General features: G+C 54.4%; 1 protein-coding gene across 3 annotated transcripts; it reads right to left on the reverse strand.

Moving 5' to 3' along the window:
* Positions 1-9,949: 9,949 nt before the first annotated feature.
* FAM110A (family with sequence similarity 110 member A) lies at positions 9,950-21,345 on the reverse strand. 3 transcript variants are annotated; one of them, XM_070589023.1, is made up of 2 exons: positions 21,063-21,345; positions 9,950-11,519 (listed from the first exon to the last, which is right to left on the reverse strand). In XM_070589023.1, the coding sequence occupies exon 2, from the start codon at positions 11,420-11,422 to the stop codon at positions 10,535-10,537; it is 888 nt and encodes a 295-aa protein (XP_070445124.1). In that variant the 5' UTR covers positions 11,423-11,519; positions 21,063-21,345; the 3' UTR covers positions 9,950-10,534. The 3 variants fall into 3 exon arrangements, with proteins under 3 accessions (XP_070445124.1, XP_070445123.1, XP_070445125.1); XM_070589022.1 differs by lacking the exon at positions 21,063-21,345 and adding an exon at positions 14,802-15,113; XM_070589024.1 differs by lacking the exon at positions 21,063-21,345 and adding an exon at positions 14,449-14,826.
* Positions 21,346-25,018: the final 3,673 nt, after the last annotated feature.

Raw genomic sequence — 25,018 nt, forward strand, 5'->3', positions numbered from 1 at the left:
GTGAAGCCCTCCCCCACCAGCCTATTTAAAAGCACAATCCCTGTTTTTAATAAAGTTAAACATACACGTACACCCAGCATTTCCACTCCGAGGTACATGCCCAAGAGAAATGACAATACACGTGCACACAAAGAGTGGTACATGAATGTTTACAGTAGCTTTATTTATAACAGCCAGAAAGTGGAAACAACCCAGGTGTCTGTCACCAGGCTGGATGATTAAACAAGACGTGGGACATTTGTACCATGGAATACTCAGCAATAAAAAGGAACGAACACTCAACGAAATGGATGAATTGCAGATGCATCATGTTGAATGAAAGAAGCCAGATTCCATTTATGTGAACTCCAGAAAAGACAAACCCGATCTTCAGCCAAGGAAGAGTGACCGGCAGTTTCCTAGACGTGAAGTGGTGTGGGAGTTGGGATCGACTGCAAAGGGGCATGGAGGAAATTTACAGGATGGTAGAAATGTCTTATAACTTGTGGATACGCAGATGTATACAACCATTAAAACTCACCAAACCATACACCTAAAGTGGGTCAATTTTATTGCATACCAATTACACCTCAACACAAAAGGGAAAAACGTAGAGTGCCTCCATCTCCCTCCCCTGCTGCTGCTTTCTCCACAGCATGTCCACTCTCTGCTACAACTGCCTGTCTCCCCATTGGAGGACAGGAAATTTTATTTGTTTTGTTCTCTGCTGTATCTTCAGTGCCTAGAAGAGGATTTAGTACATAGTAGGTGCTGAATGGATATTGGATGGATGGATGGATGGGCAGATGGATGGATGGATGGATGGATGGGTGGATGGATGGACGGGTGGATGGATGGATGGGTGGGTGGATGGATGGATGGGTGGATGGATGGGTGGGTGGATAGATGCATGGATGGATGGATGGATTGATCAATGGATCGATCGATCGATGGATCGATGGATCGTTGGATCGACGGGTGGGTGGATGGATGGATGGATGGTTGGGTGGGTGGGTGGGTGGATGGATGGATGGATGGGTGGATGGATGGGTGGATGGATGGGTGGATGGATGGGTGGATGGGTGGATGGATGGATGGATGGGTAGATGGGTGGATGGCTGCGTGGGTGGATGGATGGGTGGATGGATGGGTGGGTGGGTGGATAGATGAATTCAGTCCCTGAAGGCTCAGAGTGAGTTAATACGGTTGGTTGTTTTGGTGTCCATACACCCACCTGGAGGTTGCAAGACAAACAGCAGACCTGCAGGGCCTGTGAGACTGCGGGAAGTGTCATCATTCCATCCGGGGCTATGTCATCACTCAGGCATCTGGATGACGCCATTCTGGGGCTGTGTCCTGCCCACCACCAACCTTGGCAGGTGGCCCAGCCTGGAACCTGATGCCCATTGGCTGGAGTTTCCCACTGGTGCTGTGCGTGGGGAAACCAAAATATTACCGTAGAGGGTAGAGCCACAAAACCAAGTTGGGCAGAGCCCAGAATGTGGTCTGTGGTTGCCCCAGAAGAGGGGGGACCTGACTGGGCCTGCAGGCCTGATGTTTGTCTGTCTGTCCGTCTGTTTCAGGTTTCTTGCTGTCTACTTTATTTAAATTTATTTTTATTTTTTCTGCACAGATATGCATTCACAGGGTTCAAAATTCAAAAGGTACAAAAAGTAAGGAGTGAGTCTCGTGCCCAGCCCTGGCCCCAGCCAGCCGGTTCCCCTGCAGGCAGCAACTGTGCAGGGCTCCCGGGTGGCTCTTCAGGGAGGTTTTACGCCTGTACCTGAGTGTATGCACACATGCTCCGGGTTCCACACACAGCAGCACACCGCGTGCGCATGCCGTTCCACATCTCGCCCTGTGTCTTGCCATCGAAATCAAACGTGTGCAGGGCGCCTCCCATGGCTGCGTGGGATCCCATTGCGTGCTGAGCTCCCATCAATTTAACCACTTCCCACTGATGGATATTTCCAATTGTTTGCTGCAACAAACAATGGCGTAACAAACATTATACCCTTTGTGTGGGGTATTTTTACATTCAGATAGTTACTTACCCACATTTAAACAGCGAGACAATAACATATTCAACATTTTTTAAGATCCTGACTCTCATGAGAACTCAGAAGCTTTGACCCCACTGAGCCCACGTTCCTGGGGGGTGACCGTGGACTGGGACGGGGCCCCTCCACCCCTTGAGCCGGGGCAAGCTCGCCATTCACCACTGCCCCACCCTGTTTTGCCAAGAGCAACACCAAGATGTAGACAGGGAGTGACACATCTGCCTGAATAAACGCCACTAGGTCTCAAGAAGCCCAGAGAGGTGAGGGCTGGGCCTCAGCCACCCCCAAACTCACCTTCCTCCCTGGCTGTGTGATCTCAGCCATGTGGCTTCACCTTTCTGAGCCTCCGTAGGAGGAGATGGTAATGGGACTCCCCTGCAGGGGCCCCTACTGCAGGACCGAGCTCCCCTGGGAGCACTCGGCTCTGTGCGGGGCACACAGTTGGTGCTTGGGCCGCACAGATGCTCATTAGTTAGTTTGTACATGTGATTCTTCCAATGGTTTACACGCTTAAATACTGGCGACAAATTTTTTCAACTCGGTCAATGCATAAGGTTAGTCCTGATAATGTCCAAGATTAAGGGATTTGTCCTATTGGCAGCCACTGAGGTGGGGGGACGATGGGGTCCCAACAGTCTCTCCCGTTAGGAAGTAGCAAAGGCGGGATTTGAACCCAGGCAGCCTGGCTGTGGATCCATGAAGCACCACACCCTATCAGAGCCCCGGGGGCCGGCGGTGAAGGGAGGTGCTGGTAGTGAGGCTCAACTGCAGCCATGCCACCCCACAGGCACACACACACACACGCGCGCGCGCGCGCACGTGCACACACACACACACACACACGCTGGCAGGGCAGGGCTTGGCCAGACTTGGTTCTAACGGTAACTGCACCATGTCTTAGCTGTGTCACCTCCAGTGAGGCAGCTGACTTCTCTGAGCCTCAGCGTCCCCATCGGGAAACCAGCCACTGTGTGGGGCGAAATTAGACACGGACAGAGAAAGAGCTTTGCAAGCTGGATACGCTGCAGGCACATGGAGGATTAAGGGATTTATCCGGCTAGTGGACACTGAGGGAGGAGGGATGGGTGGGGGAGGAGGTTGGGGACACCAACAGGCCCAGTTTGCCCTTAAGGCCCTCCCATGGTGCCTGGCCCAGCTGTCAGGCAGCCTCGGTCACAGCCCAGCGCCAGGCTGGCAGGTTCCACAGAGGCCCCTGGCTCCAGCCGGATGCCACAGTGAGGGTGGGGGGGCCACCCTGGGGGCTGAGCTGGGCTATTTTCATCCCCAGGAGGGCCAGGGGGAGGCCCCCAGTCCCTTCCTCCCCCAGGCCCTGTCCCCTCCGCAGCCTGGAATCTTCCTGTCCAAACCCGGAACCTACCTCGAGACCACAAATGCCGCACAGCACAGCTGGAGGAACCAAGGAACAGAGAGGCGAACAGGTTCTCTAGGTTCCCCCGCGGGGGCTTGAACCCAGACCTCCCAATTTCCAGGAGCCAGTTCCTTCCAGTGTGCCCTCCACTCACTCATTTCACCCATTCCTTCATCCAACAAGTGTCTGTGGAACACCTACTGCTCCCCAGGGCATAGGGACACGGCATAGAGCAAGGTAAGGTCCCTGCCTCCTGGAGCTGCCCTCCAGTGAGAGACACAGACAAGACACAGATCACGTGGCCTCTGTCGACTGTGAGTCAGGGAGTTATGTGTAATTTTCTAGCAAGAAAAATAAACCAGGGCAGGGAACTACTGACTGTTGTATGTTGATGGTTTAGCTGGGAGGATAGTGAGATGGTGGGTCAGAGAAGGCATCTCTGAGGAGGTGACATGTGGGCAGAGACCTGAATGAAGTAAGAGAACGGGTCACGTGGATATCTAGGGTAGGATAGACACTGGCAATGGAAACAGCAGGTGCAAAGGCCCTGAGGTAAGAATGTGTCTGGTTGTTTCTGGAATGGCAAGGACGTAACGTGGCCATAGCAGAGTAGGTAAAGCAGAGGTGGGTGGAGTAACAGGAATCCAGGTCATGAGGGCCTCGTAGAGGATACTTAGACCTCCGGGTTTTATTTCAGGCTGCCTGACAAGATAGACCCTCACATTGTTCAAAGGCTCCCACAACCCCGCACAATCTTCCCCTTGCGCTCCAGGTCCAGCCCCATCCAACTTCTCCCTGTTCCTAGAACCTACTCCTCCCACCACAGGTCCTTTGCACACGCTGTTCCTTCCATCTGAATCCTTTTCCACTCCTATCCCTTCTCCTGGTTAATTCCTACCTACCCTTCCCATCTCAGCTCAAATATCTCAGGCTTCCAGACCTGCCTGGCCAGGTCAGCAGCCCCTCCTTCCTTCCAGGACCCATAAAATTATTGGGATGATCAATTAATGCGTGTCTGCAACCTAGACTGAGCTTCCCAAGGGCAGGTGTTTGGGTTCATTTTGTTCACCACGATACCCCCAGGCTGTGGCTTTTGCTTGGCACAGGGTAGGTCCTCGTAAATATGTGTTACATTAATGAGCAAATGACTAGCACAGGCACTTAATGAAGATCGTCTCATTTCATTCCATTTTATCCAGCTTACGAAGCTCAGAGATGTGAGGCAACTTAACTTAGGTCACACAGCAAGTAAGTGATTGCATCAGAAATCAAGGTTTTTCTGCTTCCAAAGCTGGGAACTTTCCCCGATACTTTACCGGGAACACAGGCTTGGTACATCGGAAACCGGCTGCAGCAATTCCTCCATGCCTGTCCTCACATCCTTTTGTAAGGTCACTAAGAGATGGAGTCTGTTTCTCCACCCCTTGAAACTGACTTGGCCATGTCACTTTGACCAATGGGACATTAGTAATCATGATACAAGCAGAGGCTTTAAAAAGCTCTTGTGCATTGGAGCTTGTCCTCTCTTGCCCAACGTGGAGCCCTGGGATCATCATGTGAATGAGCCTAAGCTAGCCTCATGGCGGTGAACTGAGACACCCAGCAAAGAGTCTGCCAACGGCCAGACAGGTGAGGGAGGGGCTCCAAGACCACCCAGCCCCGGCTGACTGCAAGGACATGAGTGAGCCCAGCCTAGACCAGAAGAACCACCCAGCCGAGCCCAGACCCTTCCACCAATTCAGAGAATCAAGGGCTAACAAATTGTTGTCTCAGGCCACTGGGTTTGGGGGGTTTGTTATGCAGCAAAGACTAACAGATACACCAACCTGAACACACACTGTGCAGACAACACCTGTACACCCATGCATATGTACACAAATGGCCTTCATAGAAAATCTGTCAGCACACACACAGACACTCCCCTTACAGGTCACATACACACACACTCAGCCTTGACCCGACCCCACACACCCCTCCATCCAGACCATTCTCCTGGCTGCTCACATGTTGATGGAAACGCCAATCTGGGAATAGGTGGGTCAACGACGCCCAAGCTCTGTGTTCCTGACCCAGCAGACTTTTGTTGAATGAATGGATGAAGCAAGCAAGGGGCACAGAATGAGCCAGAGTTTGCACCGGTGAGCAGACGGCACTGAGGGGTTCCTGTGGGTAAACGGCGAGGCCCGGCAGCGGGAGCTACGGCTCCAGTTTTTACCCCTCTCACAGACCCAAGTGGGCAGGGACACACAGTGAGCGCTCACCAGCTCTCTTACAGATAGTATTTGTGCTTGAGATCCTAATTTCAAAACTGGTTCCACCGTCCTTTTAAAAAGTAGGGGGTAGGGAGGTTGTTAAAAAGCCCTCGAAGGGTTCCAGGAAGGAACCTGGAACCAATAAATTATCTTCTATGCGTAACTATGGGGAAATGGAGGACGTCAAAGAACTAAGGATGGGTTAAGATGAAACTAAGGGAATGAAAATCAAAGCAGGTAATAAGTCCAGGAAAAACAAAGACTTTCGCAAGAAAGGAAATGTAACTGTCACATGCAATTTGACTTGGCAGGAACATATTCATATGTATAGTTACAATATAAATAACACTAAATATCCATCTAATGGAAAACTGTGATAAATGCAGATTGAAAGGAGAGGAGGGTGAGAAATTTAAATCTTCTTCGATAATAACAATTATATAAAGAAACAGTTTTAATTACTTACTGGGCAATGTGCATTCTTCTAGGCACTTTACATGTTGGATCCTCATAACAATCCAAAATCTGAAATATTCTTACCACCCTAATTTTACAAATGAGGAAACTGAGGCACAAGGCAGTTAAGTCACTTGCCCAAGGTCATATGGCCAGTAAGGGGAAAGGCTGGAATTCAAACCCAGGCAGTCAGGCCACAAAAGCCACCCTGAGCAGACATCACACCAGAAAGTCAGTCAATATTTGCCTAAGGGCCGCCCTGTGGCTGAGTGGTTAAGTTCGTGCACTCAGCTTCAGCAGCCCAGGGTTTCGCCGGTTCAAATCCTGGGCGCGGACGGGGCACCGCTCATCAGGCCACACTGAGGCAGCGTCCCACACAGCAGAGCCAGAAGGACCCACAACTAAAATATACAACTATGTACTGGGGGGCTTTGGGAGGAAGAAGAAAAAAAAGAAGATTGGCAAGAGATGTTAGCTCGGGTGCCAATCTTAAAAAAAAAAAAAGGAAAAAAAAGTTAGATTTTAATACTTGCCTAAAATTAATCAAGAAAACAGCAAGGAACAGCATGTTCCTTAGAAATACGGAGGAAAGTACCAGAAGAAACAGCTAAAAGAGTTGGACGTGGGCTGTTTTGGGGAGCAGAGCCGGAAATGGGAAGGACAGAGCAAAGGGGTGTTTTTCTTAGTGCTCTTTAATTTATGTAGATGCACAGATAGATCCATGAGGTGGGGACAGGAACTGACAGCGAGGGGACACGAGGGAACTTTCTGCGGCGAGGGTGCTGCTCTGTATCCCGGCTGGGGTGTGGGGTACAGTATGCACGGTCTCAACTCACAAATGGTACCTTTAAGATCTCTGCTTTTCACTGCATGTAAATTTTACCTCCCGCCCCCTGCAAAAAAGAGAAAAAAGAACTGTAAACAAATATTGAACTCCAGCTAAAGTGCCTTTAAGAGAAGGCCACTGATGTTTGCAACTTTCTTTGGAAAGCTTCAAAAAAATAAGTTGTCTGACTAGATGGATAGAGGGATAGATAGAGGCCTGATAGAGAAAATCCAGCGAAATATTAAGAAGTGTGCCTCTAGTAGTATACCTCTGAGTATACCAGTGTTCACTGTATAATTCCTTCCACTTTTCTTTGTTTGAAAATTTTCCTAATAAAGTGTTGGAGGAAATACATGAATGTATTACCTGAAAAATATTAAATTTTTAGAAACCTGGATGTTCTGTCCGGGGCCTGGATCGGCCCGCACATCTCTAAGCCGTCCTATGTGCGTGTCCGTCTGGGGGGCAGCTGTCACTATGCTCTCGCTTATGTCCCCACCCTACCCTGGGACCCTAGAGTCAGGGACCTATAGATTCCTCAGTCCCTTCCTGCTCTCCCTGGACACAGGACGTCAGGTAGGATGGGGCCTCCCCTCGAATGCCTCAGTAGCAAAACCAGAACCATTTCCCCAAGGACGGGACCAGACCTCTCCAGCCACATCCCATCCTCTGCCAAAAGAGCAAACTGAGGTCCAGCAGGCCGGGAGGGGTGCCTTTCCCAGGGGCCCATCACACCTTCCTGACAGAAGGGAGCAGCCAGGTTGCCGGTCTCCAGAGCCCACGTGTATATAATTAGCCGGTGGGAACGCGATCAGGGAGCAGATCTCATCTCTGCCTAATTAGGGGCTAGGCAGCTGGGGCCAGTCTGGCCTGGGGGAGCTGCGATGGAGGCCAGGGAGCCACAGGGGACGGGGCAGCAGCTGCAGGCCCTCAGAGGGGCTGAAACACAGCGGCTGCCACTCGCTGCCCCTCACACTCCAACTGGAGGCAGAACAATAGAGGGCTGTTTCCCCAGATCTCCAGGGCTGGCAGGCTGGGGCATAGGGGGGAGTGGCCGAAGCCCCCAGCTGCTCCCTCCACAGATCCCCATAAGGGAGGCTGGTAGCTCCAGAATCCTGGCAGAGAGGAAGCCCTCCTGGAACCGGGAAACCCCGATCTGAGAAGTCAAGGCTCAGACTGGCACCTTCTCCACTTGCAAGAGTCTCTCTCGACTGTCTTTCCAACAGCCCCTCCCAGTGCCCTTCTCAGCTACCGCCTGGCCCGGCTCCTGGGAGCAGCTCTCGTCTTAGGGCAGAAGTCTCGGACCATACTTGCTCCACATTATATGACTGACTATTTAGGTGCTTGCTCTTCGCTACCCACTCCCTACCCCGAGACATGGCCAGACCCACGTCTGTCTTACCCACAGCTGGGCACCCAGTAGGTGCTCAATAAAGTGACAAGGAAGAAAGGCTGCCAGGATGGGGGAGACGTGAGCACGTCTCCAGAGAATCAGGGAGCCAGGCTGCCGCTGACCGTGGGGTGTCCAGCAGGCCGGGGTGTGACCCCAGCTGCAGACCTGCTCTGTGACAACCCACAAGCCACTACCCCTCCTGGTTTAAGACAAAAGGTGACCTTCTAAGGTGACCCCGAAAGGTCACCTTTAGGATTCACAGACAGGATGAGTGTGAAAAGTCTGAGCCCGGCTCGTAAGCCTCCTCCAGAGACGAGGGGTTTCCCGGCACATCAGCCAGCAGTGCTGGGATGGGAACCTCCATTTCTCCATGTGTGAAATGCAGCCAACACACCCACCTACTTGGGTTTCTGGGGGGCTGGCAGGTCACAGCAAGGGGCAATGCTTAGTACAGAATTCTGGCCAAGTTGCCCCGAGGGGCTGGTCTTTGACACCCCAAAGGACGCCCCCTCTGCAGACTCTGCCCTGATTAGCCCCCCGACCCCATTACTCCTTTAACATGGGGACCATGAGGCCCAGATCCTGCACTGTCAAACCTGCTGGGTGCCCGTGAGCAGGGCATCACCCTCCCTGTGCCTGTCTCCCCATCTGTATCACGAGGGGGTGGTCTCCATTCTCATGAGCTTGAACACCATCTGTCTATAACCCAGTTTCCCCTTGTTTCCCTGAACCACTCAGGCCTAGCTCAATCCCCTGGGGGCTGGTTATAGACTGTCAGACAGACAGACAGACAGCTGGGCTGACCTGGATGTTTGTCAACAGCCCAACGGAAATCTCCTCTTTATGCTTAAAATAAAACCTACATCAAACCTGTCACCAAGGCCCACATCAGAGCTTCCTGTTTCGCAGTCCTGCAGGCTGCGGGACAGGAAGCACCACCAGTCCTCCCCACGCCTACCCCACGGGGCAGAGGCCATCCCGGCTTTCACCCTTTGTGCCCCGGGCCAAGGGGAGTCTCCCAGCAAGTCACTAACCTGGAGGGAGAGGGGAAGGAGCTGAGACCTCAAAGCCCAATGCCAGGCACCTCCTTCTTTCCCCAACCCAAAGAGGACTGTGCGGTCCCACTCTCCCACTGAGGCCCAGAGAGGGAGACTGGCTTGTCCAGGAGCACCCAGAGTGGGAGGCAAGGCCACCAGTTTTGTGCCGTCCACCCAAGTCCCTCTTTCTCCAAAAACTCCCACTTGCAACCTCCAATCTATGGCCTGTGTGATCTCAAGTTCAGGGTTTGCCCTCTCTGAACTTCCTACCCCCTTGGGAACCGGGCAGGTGGTGGGAGAGGTCCCTTTCCTGGTGTAGGGGAAAGACCCCAGGCCTAGTCCCAGGTCCACCCAGACTCACTCTGTGGCCAGACCCAGTTTCCTCCTCCACGAAGGAGGCCTCCCAGCCTCCCAGAGCGGTTATGAGAACCCTATGGGACAAGTCCCAGGCCAGCCCAGCCAATGGCCTCATGTCCCACCAGACCCTGGGGTGGACAATTCCTGAGTTTTGAAGGCCCCGCCCCGACTTCTCCCACCCTTTCCCCATGTGAACACAGAGAGTCTGATGGCCCAGCCCTTGAAAAACAAGCATTTGTGTTTATTAACCAAGAGGAGAGAAGTCAGAGCAGCAGAGACTACTAACCAGTCCCTCCAGAAGTCTACCCACCTAGGCCAGGCTGCAAAGGTCAGAAAAGAACAGGGGACAGGCCACTTCTCCCTGCCCCCACAACAGGGTGAGTTCCCAGGGAACCAGGGCCCACTGGGTAAGGAAGAGGAAGTCAGCAAAGGACAGAGGCCAAGGAAGGAAGAAGGAAACAGAACTGCTGAGCAGACAGGCCTGGCGAGATCTCTTGGCCCCTCACTCGCAGTGGGGAGGGCTAAGTGGCCCAAATCCAAACCCAGAAAGGGACCAAGCAGGGGTACACTCATCAAAAACCCTACACATGAGGGGTAGGGGGTGGTCCAAATGCAAGAGGCAACTCTCCATGGTCAGTCCTTGCCAGGTGGATGCTGGTCCAGCCTCTGAGCTTTACCTCCATCCCAGTTCACACAAGGCAGCAGCCTCTGGTCTGCCCGAAAGCATGTAATGCATGCAGGAGAGGTCAAGGAGCCAAGGCCTCTCTAAGATCTGTCCTGTGGCCAAAGCCCGTCCAGCGGAGTCCTAGCCCTCAGCCGCTGGGGTCTCCCGCGCTTGCCGCAACCCGTACAGCCACTTGATCACGCGGGCGTTGCGCTCTACCACCGACACGCCGTAGGGGACGCGCTCGCGGGCGCGCTCCTCCACCGTGGCGGAGCTGCGGCGGGAGCAGCCCTCCTCGGAGCTGCCCGGCCCAGCGCTGGGCCCGGCCAGGGACACGATGTCCGAGCTGGCCCGGGCCAGGTGGGCCACACCCAACCCCCGTGCCTCCTCAGGGTCCAGGCCGCAGAAGTTAAAAAATCGCTCAAGGTCAGCTGCTGCCCTCGAGAAGCGCTCACTCAGGTCCGACTTGGAGCGTTGCAAACCTGGGGGCCGAGCTGGGCTGGAGGCGGCAGGAGTGCCTGGCGATGGGCAGGGCCGGGCAGGTGAGACCGGCAGCGGACGGACATCCACTCGGCGGACCGCAGCCGTACTGGGCGGCGGACGTGGCGGGGTGGCCACAGGCGCGTGGCGGGCCCCCTCTGCCCGTCCGGGGGTACGGCTGGCCTCGGCAGGGGACACGGGACTATCACACAAGTTTATGAGGCTGCTAAGGATGTCCAGGTCCAGCTGGGGCCGGCGGCCAGGGCCAGGCAGGGCTCGGCGGCTAGGTGTAAGCACTGTGCGGCGAGTCCCGGGGCTGAAGAGTGGCTGTTTGGACAGCAGGGGCTGCACAGGTTCCTGACGCGTGTTGGCCACATGCAGGCTCTTGACATACTTGGCCTTGTCGGCCTCCAGGCGCTCCACGGCACTAGGTTTCCGGACTCCACCGTCTGCTGGCCGCCGTAGCAGGTAGCCGGGAACCTTGGTCCGCAGGCGGAAAGGTGGGGCGGGGGCGTCCCGGGCTCCGGGAGTCAGCGTGTCCACAGGCATGGCCGTCACATACCTTCCGAGGGCTTCGGTCCGAGGAGACCTGAGAAATGAGGAGCCAGATCCAGACAGAAAGTTGGCAGCTGGACACCGGCACCGGCTGCAGGGGAGGAAAGAAAGAGATGAGATGAGCTGAGCGCGCTCAGACAAAGGCTCAGCAAAGACTGAAAGGGGCTCCAGACGCCTTCGCTGTTAAAAGTGAAGGCCACGCCCCTGATTCACAGGGAGCCAATCAGCAGGCAGAGAGCAAGAGCTGAAGGGCCTGTGGCTCCGCCCACAACCCTCCCCCTCCTTCTCCGAGGACCCGGCCCAGCTGAGGCAGAGGAAAAAAAAGATGCCAAAGAAGACAGACACGGGAGGCCTGAGCAGAAAAAAACAGAGCAAGACACGATGTAAAGGAAGCAAGGTGGGCTCCAAGGTGGGTACCAGCCGGCTCAGCCTCAATGGGTCCTCTTAACAGCTCCATTTTGCAGAGGGGGAACTGAAGCCCGTTCTGCACGTTAGTGGCTCTGCCCCTTGCCTCCAAGCGAGGAAGTGCTGGCGCAGGGGTCGTGGGGTTACGTGACCAAGAGAAAGGGCTCCAACCCCACACCCCACCTGGACTGCCCACAGGGAGCCTGGTACCACCCCTATCCCTCACCTACCCAGGCAGGAAGCTGCCCTGTGCCATCCACCTGCCTAGACACGCCAGGCCCCAGGCACAGCAGCAGAGCTTGTGGAGGAGGAGTGTAGAAAATCCCCACCCCCGCCCCAGTGGAGTCCAGACACCCATCAGCTTCCAGCATGGGACTGCAATGCCAGGCCCACGGTGAGCCACGGATAGCTGTCAAGGAAACGTCAGCCCTGAGCTAAGCTCTCCGAGAGAAGCTGGAAATACCCAAGATGGCACAGCCCTGCTTGGAGCATCCAGCAGACTCTGGATCTGCCAGCGGCCGTGGGATGGGCACCCACAGGCAGGAGGGCCCATACGTGGGTGCACAAGTGTCCACATGATCACTAAGCGTTAGGGCTGGTGCCCCAGGCATCAGGCCACCCCTGGCCCTTTTTCCAAGGAAGGGCTGGGCCCACAAAGTGCCTGCTCAGCCCCCCTGGAGATGGGCCAGAAGGAAACCCATAAACCAAGTCCTGAACCTTCTCGTCTGTAAAATGGGAAAAGGGACTTTGTCTGGATGATCCCCAAGGGGACTTGCATTTCAAGCCATCTAGACCCGTGTGTCTAATTCAATAGCCACTGGCCACATATGGCTACTCAACCTTAGCTTTAAATAAAAACTTACAATTCAGATCCTGAATCACACTAGCCATATTTCAAGGGCTCAGCAGCCACATGTGGCCAGTGGTCACTGTACTAGACAGCACAGAGAAGCGCATTTCCATCCAGAGCTGAAAGCTGTATGGACAGCCCCACCAAGACAGCCGGCATTCCAGGGGGAGAGTCCGGAGTGGGGTGGAGAAGCAGGAACCTCCACTGTGGGGCCAGACGTTTCACACCATCCTCTCCTGTAACCCACCAACAAGGGTGTGAGATGAGTCATTGTCACCTCATTTTTACAGATGGAGAAACTGAGGCTCAGAGAAGTGACCAACGCAGGTCCCAGAGCCAATAGATGAGACAGAAGTTCGCAGGGAGCCTAATGTACTCGTCTGTCACATTTATGGTAGTTTCACTCTTGGAGGCTCCCATTCCCCTCGAGTATCAGCTCTCTGAGGCCAGAGCGTTGTCTGCTTTGTTGGCTGGATCTCAGTTTCAAGATATTGCTCTTGACGCATAATAGGTATTCAATAAATTTTTATTGAATTGAAATGCCTATGAGGGCCAAATGTGAATGGGCAGGTCAGGCATAAACTAGACAAGGGCACACCCAGCCTACTGCAGGCATATGGGTCCAAAGTGGTAGGTGCAGAATGTTCTCGGAAGCTGGAAATCCAGAAGTGCCTCAAAACTCTAGATTCTTAAATGTTAGCATATTCAATAACAATAATTTTAAAAACGTTGCATGTACGGGGCAAACGAAATATGTCTGAAAACACATCTGCCCCCTCCCCCCCATCTAGTCCCCAGCCCCGAGTCTGAGACCTCTGCGGCGATGGCAGGTTGAGAACAGAACCTCGGGGGCTGTGGCCCAGACCCAGAGCTGCTCCCCAGGCAGAGGGGGCGGCCTAGGTGGGAAAGGAAGGCTGCCCCACTCAGGGCCGCCCCCCCAGGAGGCCTCAGGCGGGAAGGGTCTGACAGGAAAGGCAGCCTTGCTGCGCAGTGTCCGGGGAGCTAGACGCTGCCCCACCCCCGGGCCGCCGCCTCCCAAACCAGTCCAACCCGTCGTTGGCGGCGCTTCGCTCCCGGGCACCATCCGCGGAAGAGGAAGGTCGGACGGGCAGGGCCAGCGCAGAAGCCCCGCGCGCCCCCTCCGGCCCCACCTGCCAACCCCAGGGGTCCTTGATGGCGAGCGGCGGGGACAGACGCTCGGAGCCTGGCCCGGCTTCGGGGCCGCTCGCTGGGGCTCGCCCACCGCCCGCCGTGCGTCTTGCGCAAACAGCTGCGCCTCTTAAAGACTCGGTTTCCTTATCTGTGACATGCAGTTAAAAATAGACCTTGCTGAGCCTCCAGGTCACTGGGAGGATGGAGAGATAACCCGGGTCGAGGGCATTCCTCAGCACCCGGCGCGCCGGGAACCGCGCCCCCTATTTTAATCGTGTTTGACCCACCTCCGCAGACCGCGCCCCCGCAGGGGTCTCTAAGCGCGCTCCGCAAGGGCTGTCCAAGCCCGGGCCACGGACAAAGGTCAGTGAGTTGACCTCAACAAGCCCCATTCCACAGGCCGGCAAGCGGAGGTGCGGCGGCTCCTGGGAGTTGAGGCCAGGGTCCCAGTCCCCAGGTGGAACTCAGTGTCCTCTCTGAGGCCTCCTCTCCCCACCCAGCGCCCCACCCATGAATTTCAAATATTACCCACAAATGGCCCCCAATGCGCCGGCCCCGGGCCCTTCTCGTTGGCATCCCCGGGGCAGGCAGCCCCACCGTGCCCCCTCCCCACCTGCTTCCCCGGCGTCAGCCTCAGGAGGCTGCCGAAGGGCAGCGGGGGGAGCCCGGATCCTTGGTCTGGCTTCTGCCCTTCCCCACTTCGGAGCAATCTTGGGGACTCCCGGCGGCGGAGGTGGCCGCGAGCCTGGCAGCGCGCTGTGTGACTCTGGCCGCTAGCCGCCCCTCTCTGCGCCCGGGTTTGCCTGGCTCCCAAATGAGGGGACTGACGGCACGGCTCCTGCGGTCTCGTCCAGGCCAGAAGGTGAGTCCCAGCCTTTCTGAGGAGGGAGGAGTGCCCTGGCAGCCCTCTACCCGGGCCGGACGCCCCCGGCCCCGGCCCCGGCCCCGGCCCCGGCCCGCACGTACCTGGCTGCGCCCGCGCCGCTGCACTGCGCTCCTGCGCCCAGCCCATCTGGGGCTCAGGTAACACGCGTTTGCGCAACTTCCGGCGGCCGGCTGCGAGCAGGTGAACCCGCCAACCCAGGTGTTACCCGAAAGGGGAGAACGGAAGGCAGGCGGCGGAGAACCGAGCCCGGGCGCGCTGGCAGTCGGCGCGGCGCCAGGACTGGGTCCAGCGGCCCCGACCGGCCCCGGGAAGCCCTTCCGCGAGCTGGGCTCCCTTCCCCACCTGCACATCGGCCGCGTGGAGCCCCCGGGGCCCACTCGGCACGCGCACCCATTTAGGAGATGCAGAAACTGAGTTCCCCCTCCCCCACCGTCACAATGACCCCCAGTTAACGTTCACCGCGCCCGGCACAAGAAAGCGCTTTTCCTGGTGTTAATTAACCCATTTTAATCTTCCCAACAGCCCCTACGAGGTGAGCTCTGTTATTATTCCCATTTGACTAATGGAAAACTGAGGCTGGGACAGGCTGAGTCAGTGCCCAAAGTCACCCCAGGAGTCCAACCTGGTCTCTCTCCCCGCCCCCGACCGAGACTTAATGCCCCTCCCCCTTTCTAGCTGTGTGTCGTGTCCCTGAGCAGGTTACTGGACCTCTCTGGCCCTCCACTCTGTCAAGCGAGGAGAGTCCCGCCTTCTAGGCCAGGTCAGTGTGGGTTCTGAGGGCCTGAAGAAGTTTGGTGCAAGCTGTAAACGTTAGTAACAACAGCAATAACAATAATAATAACTAGAAGTTCTGAGGGCCGGGCACTGGACCCACCCTGGAAGGGAGGAAGTATTGAACTCCCATTTTACAGATGAGGAGGCTGTCATCCTGCAGGAAGGAACCCCTGAGAGGGAGGTGACTGTCCCCTCTGCCAGCCCAAGCCCTAAGAGGTGACTTCTGGCCGCTCATTTGGTTAGGCTGGTTTCCTCTGGGGTCCTGAGGCCCAGAGAAGGGAGTGACCACTGGCCTCAGACCTGAGCCCTGGGAAGACCAGAGGGGGCCCAAGTCCACGTCTGTGCCTGGTGGGGGCTGTGCCAGGATCAGGGTGCAGGGCATGAGGGGAGGGGACAGGAAGTGACCAAGGAGCAGCGCTCCTCCCCCTGGGGGGAGAGTCAGCCCTGAGGCCTCCTCCAGGCTCTGGGGCCTGATTTTAGAGGGTGAGGGAGGCTACGAGACCTTCATTCCCCACATGGCCTGCTGGGTCCCCGCCTGGCCCTCCACTGAGGTGACAATAGGGTGGGGTTGCGGGCGCTAGTTAGGCACTAAAGCAGTAAAAGCAAAGCAACAATAACCATTGTCGTAAAATAGCTAAGACCTTGCCTGAGTGCTTTCTTTGTCCCTGGCACTGTTCTAAGCTCTTTATATATGTCAACTCATTTAATCCTCACACTTACCCTGTGAGGTAGGTACTACCAGTATGCCCTTTGACAGTTGAGAAAAAGGAGGCACAGAGAGGTGGGGCCACTTGCCTGAGGTCACACAGCTGGTGAATGGCAGAGCCTAGATTGGAACCCAGGCCTGGGTCTGGGGAGGAGGGGTGGAGACAGTCTTCAGTGTTGGGCTCTGGCCACTCACCAGGAGACTATAATAATGGCAATGCTTTCCCAATAGAAATCAGGCTTCATCACAGCTCTGAGTATCCCCCTCCCACACCTCACCAGCCCCCACCACCTTAGGATAAAATCCAAGCTCTCCACTCAGCCCTCAGGCCCTCTGGGATCCAGTCCCTGCCCTCCTCTTCCACCTCATGTCCAACCTTTCCTGCTCCAGCCACGCAGCCCTCCACACTGTTCGTGAACACACCAAGGTCTTTCCTGCCTCAGGGCCTTTGCACCACCTGTTCTCTGCCTGGAACCTCTTCCCTCACCTCCTGCAGGTCTCACTTCAAATGTCACCTCCTCAGAGAGGCCTCCCTGGCCACCCTAAGGCTTCTGCCAACTCTCTCACCCATTTGTTTCCTTCCAAGCATCCATCACACCTTGTCATCTTAGATAGTCACTTACCAATCACTTGTTACCTGTCTCTCCCACTAGGCTGGGAACTCCATCACACTCTTCCATATTTCCTTACTCCAAGGACCAAGCACAAGACGGGACACCACGGAGCAAGTGGCAGGACTGGAACTCAGGCCACCTCAAAGGCCAAGACCCCTCAGCACCATGCCTCCTTGCAACCCCCGACTGTGCCCCAGACCTTCCACCACTTGTCCCCCTCCTCTTCCAGCCATTAGTCACCCCATTCAAGCTGGGATCCGGCCACTTCTAGCTGAGCCTACTTCTTCCTCTGCGCACGCCGGGTCCACGGTCTGCAGGGCCCTTTTCCGCTCCATCCCCAGCCACCTCTGTAGCATGGACTCTGGGACCTGCCTGCCCAGGTTCAAATCCCAGCTCCACCATGAGACCTTGGGTAACATACTCAACTGCTCCATACCTCAGTTTCCCTAACTGGGAAACAGGACTCCTAACAGTGCCTCCCACCCAGCATGAGGCCTATGCATGACAAACGCCACCCAAATGGGAGCTGTGACAACTATTCAACCAAACAGATGCTCCAGTGCCCAGCCCCTGGGTGAGGCCTTCGTCAGCCCAGAATGTTGAGCGGCTTCTCTCAGAGGTTACGGATCTAAGAGTGCAGTCACTGGAAGAGACATTTCTCCCAAGAAGGGGTACAGATGGCCAATGAGCACAGGAGAAGATGCTCAGCATCTCTAATCATGATGGAAATGCAAACCAAAACCACAATGAGACATCATGTCACCTCCATTAAGATGGCCCTTATGAAACAAACAAAAAAAAAAACAACCAGAAAATGTCGGTGAGGATGCAGAGAAATTAGAACCCTTGTGCACTCTTGGAAATATAAAATGGTGCAGCCGCTGTGGAAACAGTATGGCGGTCAGGCAAAAATTTTAAAATAGCATGACCATAGGATCCAGCAGTTCTACTTCTGGGTATCTACCCAAAAGAGGTGAAGGCAGGAACTCGAACAGACGTTTGTGCACCCATGTCCACAGCAGCACTATTCACAACAGCCAAGAGGTGGGAGCAACCCAAGTGCCCATCGATGGATGAAGAGATAAACAAAACATGGTACATTCATGAAATGGAATGTTATTAAGCCTTGAAAAGGAAGGACATTCTGACACAGGCTCCAACATGGGTGAACCCTGAAGACATGCGAAGTGAAATAAGCCAGTCACAAGAGGACAAATCTTGCACGATTCCACTTATAGGAGGGACCTAGAGTCGTCAAATTCATAGAGATGGAAAGTAGAATGGAGGTTGCCAGGGGCTGGGGAACGGGAGGATGGGAGGTTATTGTGGAATGGGGGCAGAGTTTCCATCTGGGATGAAGGAAAAGTTCTGGAGACGAATGGTGGTGACGGCTGCACAACAATGTGAATGTGCTTCATGCCACAGAAGTGGACACTTAAAAATGGTTAAAATGGTTAACTTTATTTTATTTTATAAACACTTAACCAAACAAAAAAGAAAAAGAGACGGGGCAGAGTCTGGAGCCAGACTCCCTGGATCCCAATTCCAGCTCGAGGCCACTTCGTGCAAGTTGCTAAACCTCGCCAGTGCTCGGCTTCCCTTCCAACGGTAGAAATGGCAACAGCAGTAAGGACCATGCGTCACAGAACTGAGGGAATTAACTGCGTTCACCATTGTAAAGTCCTTAGCACGTAGTCAGTGCTCAAGAGGGCTGGCTTCTGACATTTATCATTTTTATGACATTCTGCACCCCCCACCCCACCCTTCCTTCCACCTGCTTCTCTTTCTTTTCAGCAGAAGCCTGGCCCCAACTTGGATGGAGACAGAGAGGCCCTCACCTGCCCTGAGGAGAATCAGGAAGGCTCCAGGCAGCGGGGAGGGTGCCGGCCCTCAGCTCCATTTCAGCCCAGCTGTCCGGGTCAGAGGCACCCCGCGGGGCATCCTCCGGGGCCACACCAGGCCCCACGCTATTTCTGGAGTCTCCCCAGATGCCTGTGCCCTGGCCTGCCTGGAGTCAGCCTTGTCCAGAGGCAGCCTGGCCCAGGGCCGCACAAACCTCAGGAAGAGGGAGGGGTGTGGGCGCAGACACCGACGGGCCGTCTCCTCCAGCTCGATCCTCTGGGCCTCAGTTTGCACCTGAGGTTGTAAATGGGGACAAAGGGGCTTGCAGTGAAGACTGAGTAAGAGACAGACCACATGCAAAGCCTTAGGGAAGGGCCTAGCACACAGGATGGGGAAAGTGAGGGTTGGGACAGACCCACAGCCAGGCTCACTTCCCGTCCTGGATTGCCCTCTGCCCAGGCCTGAGCTCACCATCATGGCTTTTCCCGGCCCAGAGAAGTGAAGAAACTTACCCAAAGTCGCACAGCAAGTCAGTAACAGATCACAGACAAAACAGTGGTCTCATGATTAAATACATTCCCTATAATGAATACATGTATATTTTTTTCACTCAGGCAATATAGGCACATGGTTCGAAATTCAAGAGCTATAAAGGGAATGAAGAAGAAAAAATTCCCTCCCACTCCTGTCCCCAGTCACCCAGTTCCCCTCCCTGCAGGTACCACTGTGACCAGACAGTTTTATGTCCTTCCAGGGAGATTTTAGGCTCATACAAGCAATGATGGACGTATATTCTATTTTTTACACATACGGCAACATGCTGTGTGTACTGTTTTCATCTTGCTCTTTTTACCCAATAATAGATGTTGTTCTTAATGTTATTAATATATGAATTATAACGTTATTAATATACTTAATGATATATGTTGTGCCACGTCAGTACGTAAAGAGCTCATCAGCCCCCACTGATGGCCACTCAGCCTGTGTCCAGTCTCTCCCGATTACAAACCACACTCCAGCATCAACGCATCTATGTCATTTTGCCTAGAAGTGGGACTGCTGGGTCCAGGGATGCACAGTAATTGTGACAGAGCTGGGGGCCTGTGCTCCATGGAGGCCATCCGGGTGGATCTTCCCACCAGCAGAACACACAGCAAATGGTCCATAAACGTTAGCTTGAGTTATGTAGTTACGGAGGTTACGGGCACCCTCAATTTTGTGCTGGAGGCGAGTGCCTCGCTCACCTCACCCTGGCCCCTCCTTACGACACATCCCAGTCAGGGAAGATAATAAACCTACTAATAAGTGAAATTATAGGACATCCGATGCGGGAAATGCTACTGAGGAAAACGAAATAGACCCAGGGGAGGGCAGGGTATATGAAGTCAATAAATATTTGTTGAAGGAATGAATGAAAGACTCCTTTTCTCTCTGAGTGCCCAGAGCTCCTCTCCCCAGAGCCAGGAGGAGGGTGCAGAAGAGAGAGAATAAGCAACTCCCTTTGGAGAAATTCAAGACTCTCCACGGCCATGATTCTGAGTGCCGGGGATTCTAAGATTGAAGCCAGACGGACTGGGAGCCAGCTCCAGCAGTTGTCAAGCCTGACTGCGTGACTTTGGGCAAGGGGCTTATCTTAAACCTCAGTTTCCCCACCTACAGAAGGAAACCAACAATAGCAACGTGGGGGAAGGGGCACCCCCAGGAGGCAGGGCCTGGTCTGGGTCAGATGCTCCACCAGGAGGGGGTCCTCGGCCCCACCCCCAACTCCAAAGTCTCCGGTGACTAGTGGCTTCGCTTGAGGAGCTGCCCTATCCTTTCCCCCGGCCTGGGGCAGATTCTCAAGAGTCCAACAGCGACGCCAGAGCATCTGCTGCCCACCTGGCACCTAATCCAGAACGTCAGGCCTGCCCACTCCCCCCAGAGCGGCCCTCTGAGAGGGACAGCACTGTAATTCTTCAGAATCCCGTAGGCAGAAGGGCCCTAAGTGAGCCCCGAGTCCAACCTCAGGCGTTCTGGAGAAGGGAAGACGGATGCCCAGAGGGAGCATCCCGAGGACGCGCGGGGGAGGGGCGTGATCCAGCCAGGGCTCCACGGGCTGTGGCCCTGCTGATAAGAGGCTGAGAAAGTGACCAGCAGTTGCCCGTCTGGGCCTCTCAAGGCAAATCTAGATCTACCTAGACTGGAGACTGCAAGGTGGGGCAGAGAGACCAGAACTGGATTCTCTGCCAGACGTCGCCAAGCTGGGACACTCGCGTCTCTGAGCCTCAGCGTTCTCATCCACGAAATGGGGTACCACCGCCTCCCGGCGGGTACGACGCGGAGAGGACGCACACAGCAGGCACTCGGGGAACGAAGTCCCCCCACCCCAGACCCGGGCTCGCGCCCCAGACCACCCGCGCCCTCACCTGGACCCCGCGCTAAGCGAGTCCCGGCTCCTCCAGGGCGCGTCTTGGAGAGGCTGACAGCTCGGACCCGGACGGGGAGTGGGCGCGCCCAACCCGGCTTGGGAGGCCCCAGCCCCGCGGGAGGACCCGCAGGCGCCTCTTCGGAGCCGCCCGCCGCACCTGCGACGAGCAGGCAACCCCTGTCCCAAGGCCCCACTGGAGGGAAGGTCCCCGCGGCGCAGAGGAAGGGGAAGCGAGCGCGCCGCCCTCCCCGCCGCCAGCGGAATGGTTTGCCCCGGACATCCTGATTGGCTTCTCGCTTCCGTTCGAACGCCGCGCCGCCGGGGTTGCCGGGCGACCGCTCAGCATCGGCCCGGGGAGCGCGCCCCCGCTCGCAGCCCCGCCCCGGGAGCGCGCGCCCCGCCGCCCGCCTGCTGTTCTGGCGGCGCTTTGCCTCAGGAGCCTAGTTCTTCCCCTTGCTCAGCCGGGACTTTCCCCTGATTCCCAGCTGGGTGAGGCACCATTTAGGGGCCCCCGTTGGTTCCTAGTCCCCGCGTTACAGCTAACTCTATGTGAGCCCGGGCAAGCCCCTTTCCCTCTCTGTTCCCCTAGCTGCACAATGAGTGGGTTAATATGGAAAGATGCTTACCCAGCAGTCCTGAAATTTACTAAGGAAATGACCACAGACATGAGCAAAGATTAATATAGCCCAGCGTTATTTATCACAGCAAAACAATGGAAATGACTTCAACGCTCAGCGAAAGGAGATTGGTTATATGCCTCTCTCCTGCAGTAGAGACCAGTTTATTGAGCTTTTCCCATGCCAGGCAGCTTTACATGATATTACGCCGTGCTCGTGGAGTAGCCCTCTGAGACAGGTACCCTTAATTATACCCATTTTCTGATGAGGAATATTTTGTTGTTAGTGCTATTGAGTGGATTCTGACTCCTAGCAGCCCTGTGTACAACAGAGTGGAACCCTGCCCGGTCTGTTTGCACCATCCTCTCAGCTTCCTGTGCTCTATCAGACAATGCTCCGCTGATATTCACAGGGTTTCATGGCCAATTTTTTTGGAAGTGGCCAGGTCCTTCTTCCTAGTTTGTCTGGTCTGGAAGCTCCACTGAAACCTGTCCACTGTGGGTGACCCTGCTGATATTTGAAATACTGGTGGCATAGCTTTCAGCATCACAGCAACAAAGAGCTGCCACAGTATGACAACTGACAGACGGGCGGTGTGGTTCCCTGACTGGGAAGTAAACCTGGGCCTCAGTGGAGAGCACTGACTCAACTACTAGACCACCAGGGCTGGGACTGAGGAATATTATGCAGCCATTAAAAATGATGTGGCTAAGGGGCCAGCCCCGTGGCCCAGTGGTTAAGTTTGTGTGCTCCACTTCGGTGGCCCAGGGTTTCGCTGGTTCGGATCCTGGGCATGAATGTGGCACCGCTCATCAGGTCATGTTGAGGCAGCGTCCCACATAGCACAACCAGAGACACTCACAACTAGAATATACAACTATGTACCGGGAGGCTTTGGGGAGAAGAAGAAAGAAGAAAGTAAAAAAAAAAAAAAAAAAGACTGGCAGCAGATGTTAGCGCAGGTGCCAATCTTTAAAAAAAAAATTAATGTAGTTAGATATTTAATGTACGGAGAAAATGCTAACCAAGTAGTAAGCTTTTTAAAAGTATGTTTCAAAACACTATGTACAACATAAATATATATTAAATACATAATTGTAATATCACATGTATATATATATAATCATTTATAATGACAGCAGTTAATTTCTTCTTTGTGTTTTTGTGGATTTTCCAACACTTAAGCATGTCAAGAAAAAATATATACATTTGTAAGAGGATTAGAATAAATTAACTCTAAGGGCCCTTCGAGATGAAGACATTTCACAGCTGTGAGCCGCTGTTTGGGTCTGGGGCCTTGCTCAGTCTGGAACCAGCCTCTGTATTCTGTTCCAGCTGGTGTCTTTCATTCTTGGGCTGCATTGTCAATGACTGAGCGCTTACTGTGTACATGCATCGGGCAGATAGGGGAGGAGGACGAGTAATATATCAATAGCTAACAATGACTGTGTGTTCTGGCACGGGCACCAGCCAAATCAGAGCAGATAGTGCCGTAACAGGGAGTCTGGCGGTGTCTGTGAGGACCAGCTAAACCTCAAAACCCAGCATGAACCACGCCCTCTGACAGATTGAGCTTCAGGCCTTATGGGCATTTCCTCATTTGACTTTGTTACCATCTGAGGCAAGAGATTCTATTGTTCCCATTTTACAGATGAGAAAACCAAGGTTTCTCTGGCTCCAGCAGGAGTGCTCTCAACTGTTCTGTTATATTCCTGTGTCAGCGTGCCTGCCCTGTTTGGCTGTAGCAGCGAGGAAAGACAAGGAGGAGCCTGTGATCCAAAAAGACCCAAGAAAACTGAGCAGGGGCAGATCCAGACTTTGTACTTCCTGAGGCTTACACAATTTGAGGAGACTTATTTAAGAAAAAGACTACAAACTTACAAGTATAAAATTAGGTCATAAAATGATTATTTGGCTAGAAAGATAAAAGAAACCTCAACAAATGACAAATTCTGCAAACATTACAAAATCCAGAAAAAGAACATATTTTTTTTATTATCTATTTGACAGACCTCCATAATTCTTTCCACAAACAAGCTTCCGGCTCCATGTGTACATCTCAGACCTCTCCTCTACCACGACGTCCTGGTGGTATTGGCACCGTGAGACCACCCATAGGTACGGAGCTATGACCTCTGACCCTGCATTGCCTTGTCGCAGTGCTGGTTGAGTCCCTCGGGGTGTTAGGTAGGCGTACTCCTGGAATCCATTCCTATACTAGGTCAGCTGGTAACAATTGCACTATTCACAAAAGTGGCTGGAAACAACGTAAATAAAACCACTAAACCCAAACTAAATGTCAAGGTCCTCTTAGCCAGATCCCCAAAACGCTCGCACTCGCTCCAGCATCATCTGACCCAACGGGAAGTTGGAAAGAAAGGAGATGGTGGTTTTAACAGAGCGAGGTTAAAATACCTTACTTTGGAAAATTTTACTAAAGCATATGACCATGTGAAGTCATTGCTGGGGTGGCTCCCAGACCCGCTTCCCTGTCATTAAATCAGGAATGACTGCGATGATGTCGTGGGCAGATTCTCCTCCGAGATGTGCAGCTTTAATCAGGGGTTGGGAGGTATTTCAGATGCTGGGATAAAGGCCCTGCTGACCTTTGCATCTTCAGAGCTTGCCTCTGCCCTGCACTCCCTGGAGCTTAAAACGAACACCACAAAACCCCTCAGCCTCAGCCTAGATTAAGAAAGTGAGGCCAACAGAGGGCAGATGGAACTCCCCCTGGACCCCAAATGAGGCCACACGAAGAGAGATCATCCGGGCACACTGAGATTCTAGAACTCTGAGCAGGGTCACATGCCAGCAGCATACTGGTGATGACCCCTACCTTCAAGGACTTGTTGAGCACCCGATGCCAAGTCGGAGTGAGTGACAGCACCCCAGCCCTTCCCCTCCCCCACCGTGTGGGGGTGAGGAGGGAGAGCCCCCAAGAACAAGAAGATGGACAAGCTGTCGTTAGTGTGCCCGGATCAGAGGGAGCTGGAGGATCCGATGGCCTTATCCTGACCCAGCGCGTGAGCCACTGCAGCCTCTCAGCCTGCAGACAGGCCTTGGCTGCTTCAGGGCCTCCCCAGCACCGCGACCCCGGCAGGATTCTCTCCACGCAGCTCGAAGCCAAGATGCAATCAGCCTCAGATATCAGTTCCCCAGCTCTGCGCACCCCGGGGCTGTATTCTGTCTGTTTCATTTAATTTGAAGCATGTTCTCTCTCTACGTATTTGCCTGCCTCTGAACTTCTCTGCAAGGACTGCCAGAAGCTGGTCCCCATGGTGGCTCCTGGCCTGACTGGGGGACCGGGGAAGCAGAAGACCTTTGTAGAAAAGTACAT

The sequence above is a fragment of the Equus przewalskii genome, chromosome 21 (genome assembly GCF_037783145.1).
Source record: "Equus przewalskii isolate Varuska chromosome 21, EquPr2, whole genome shotgun sequence".
In the NCBI taxonomy this organism is placed as follows: domain Eukaryota; kingdom Metazoa; phylum Chordata; class Mammalia; order Perissodactyla; family Equidae; genus Equus; species Equus przewalskii.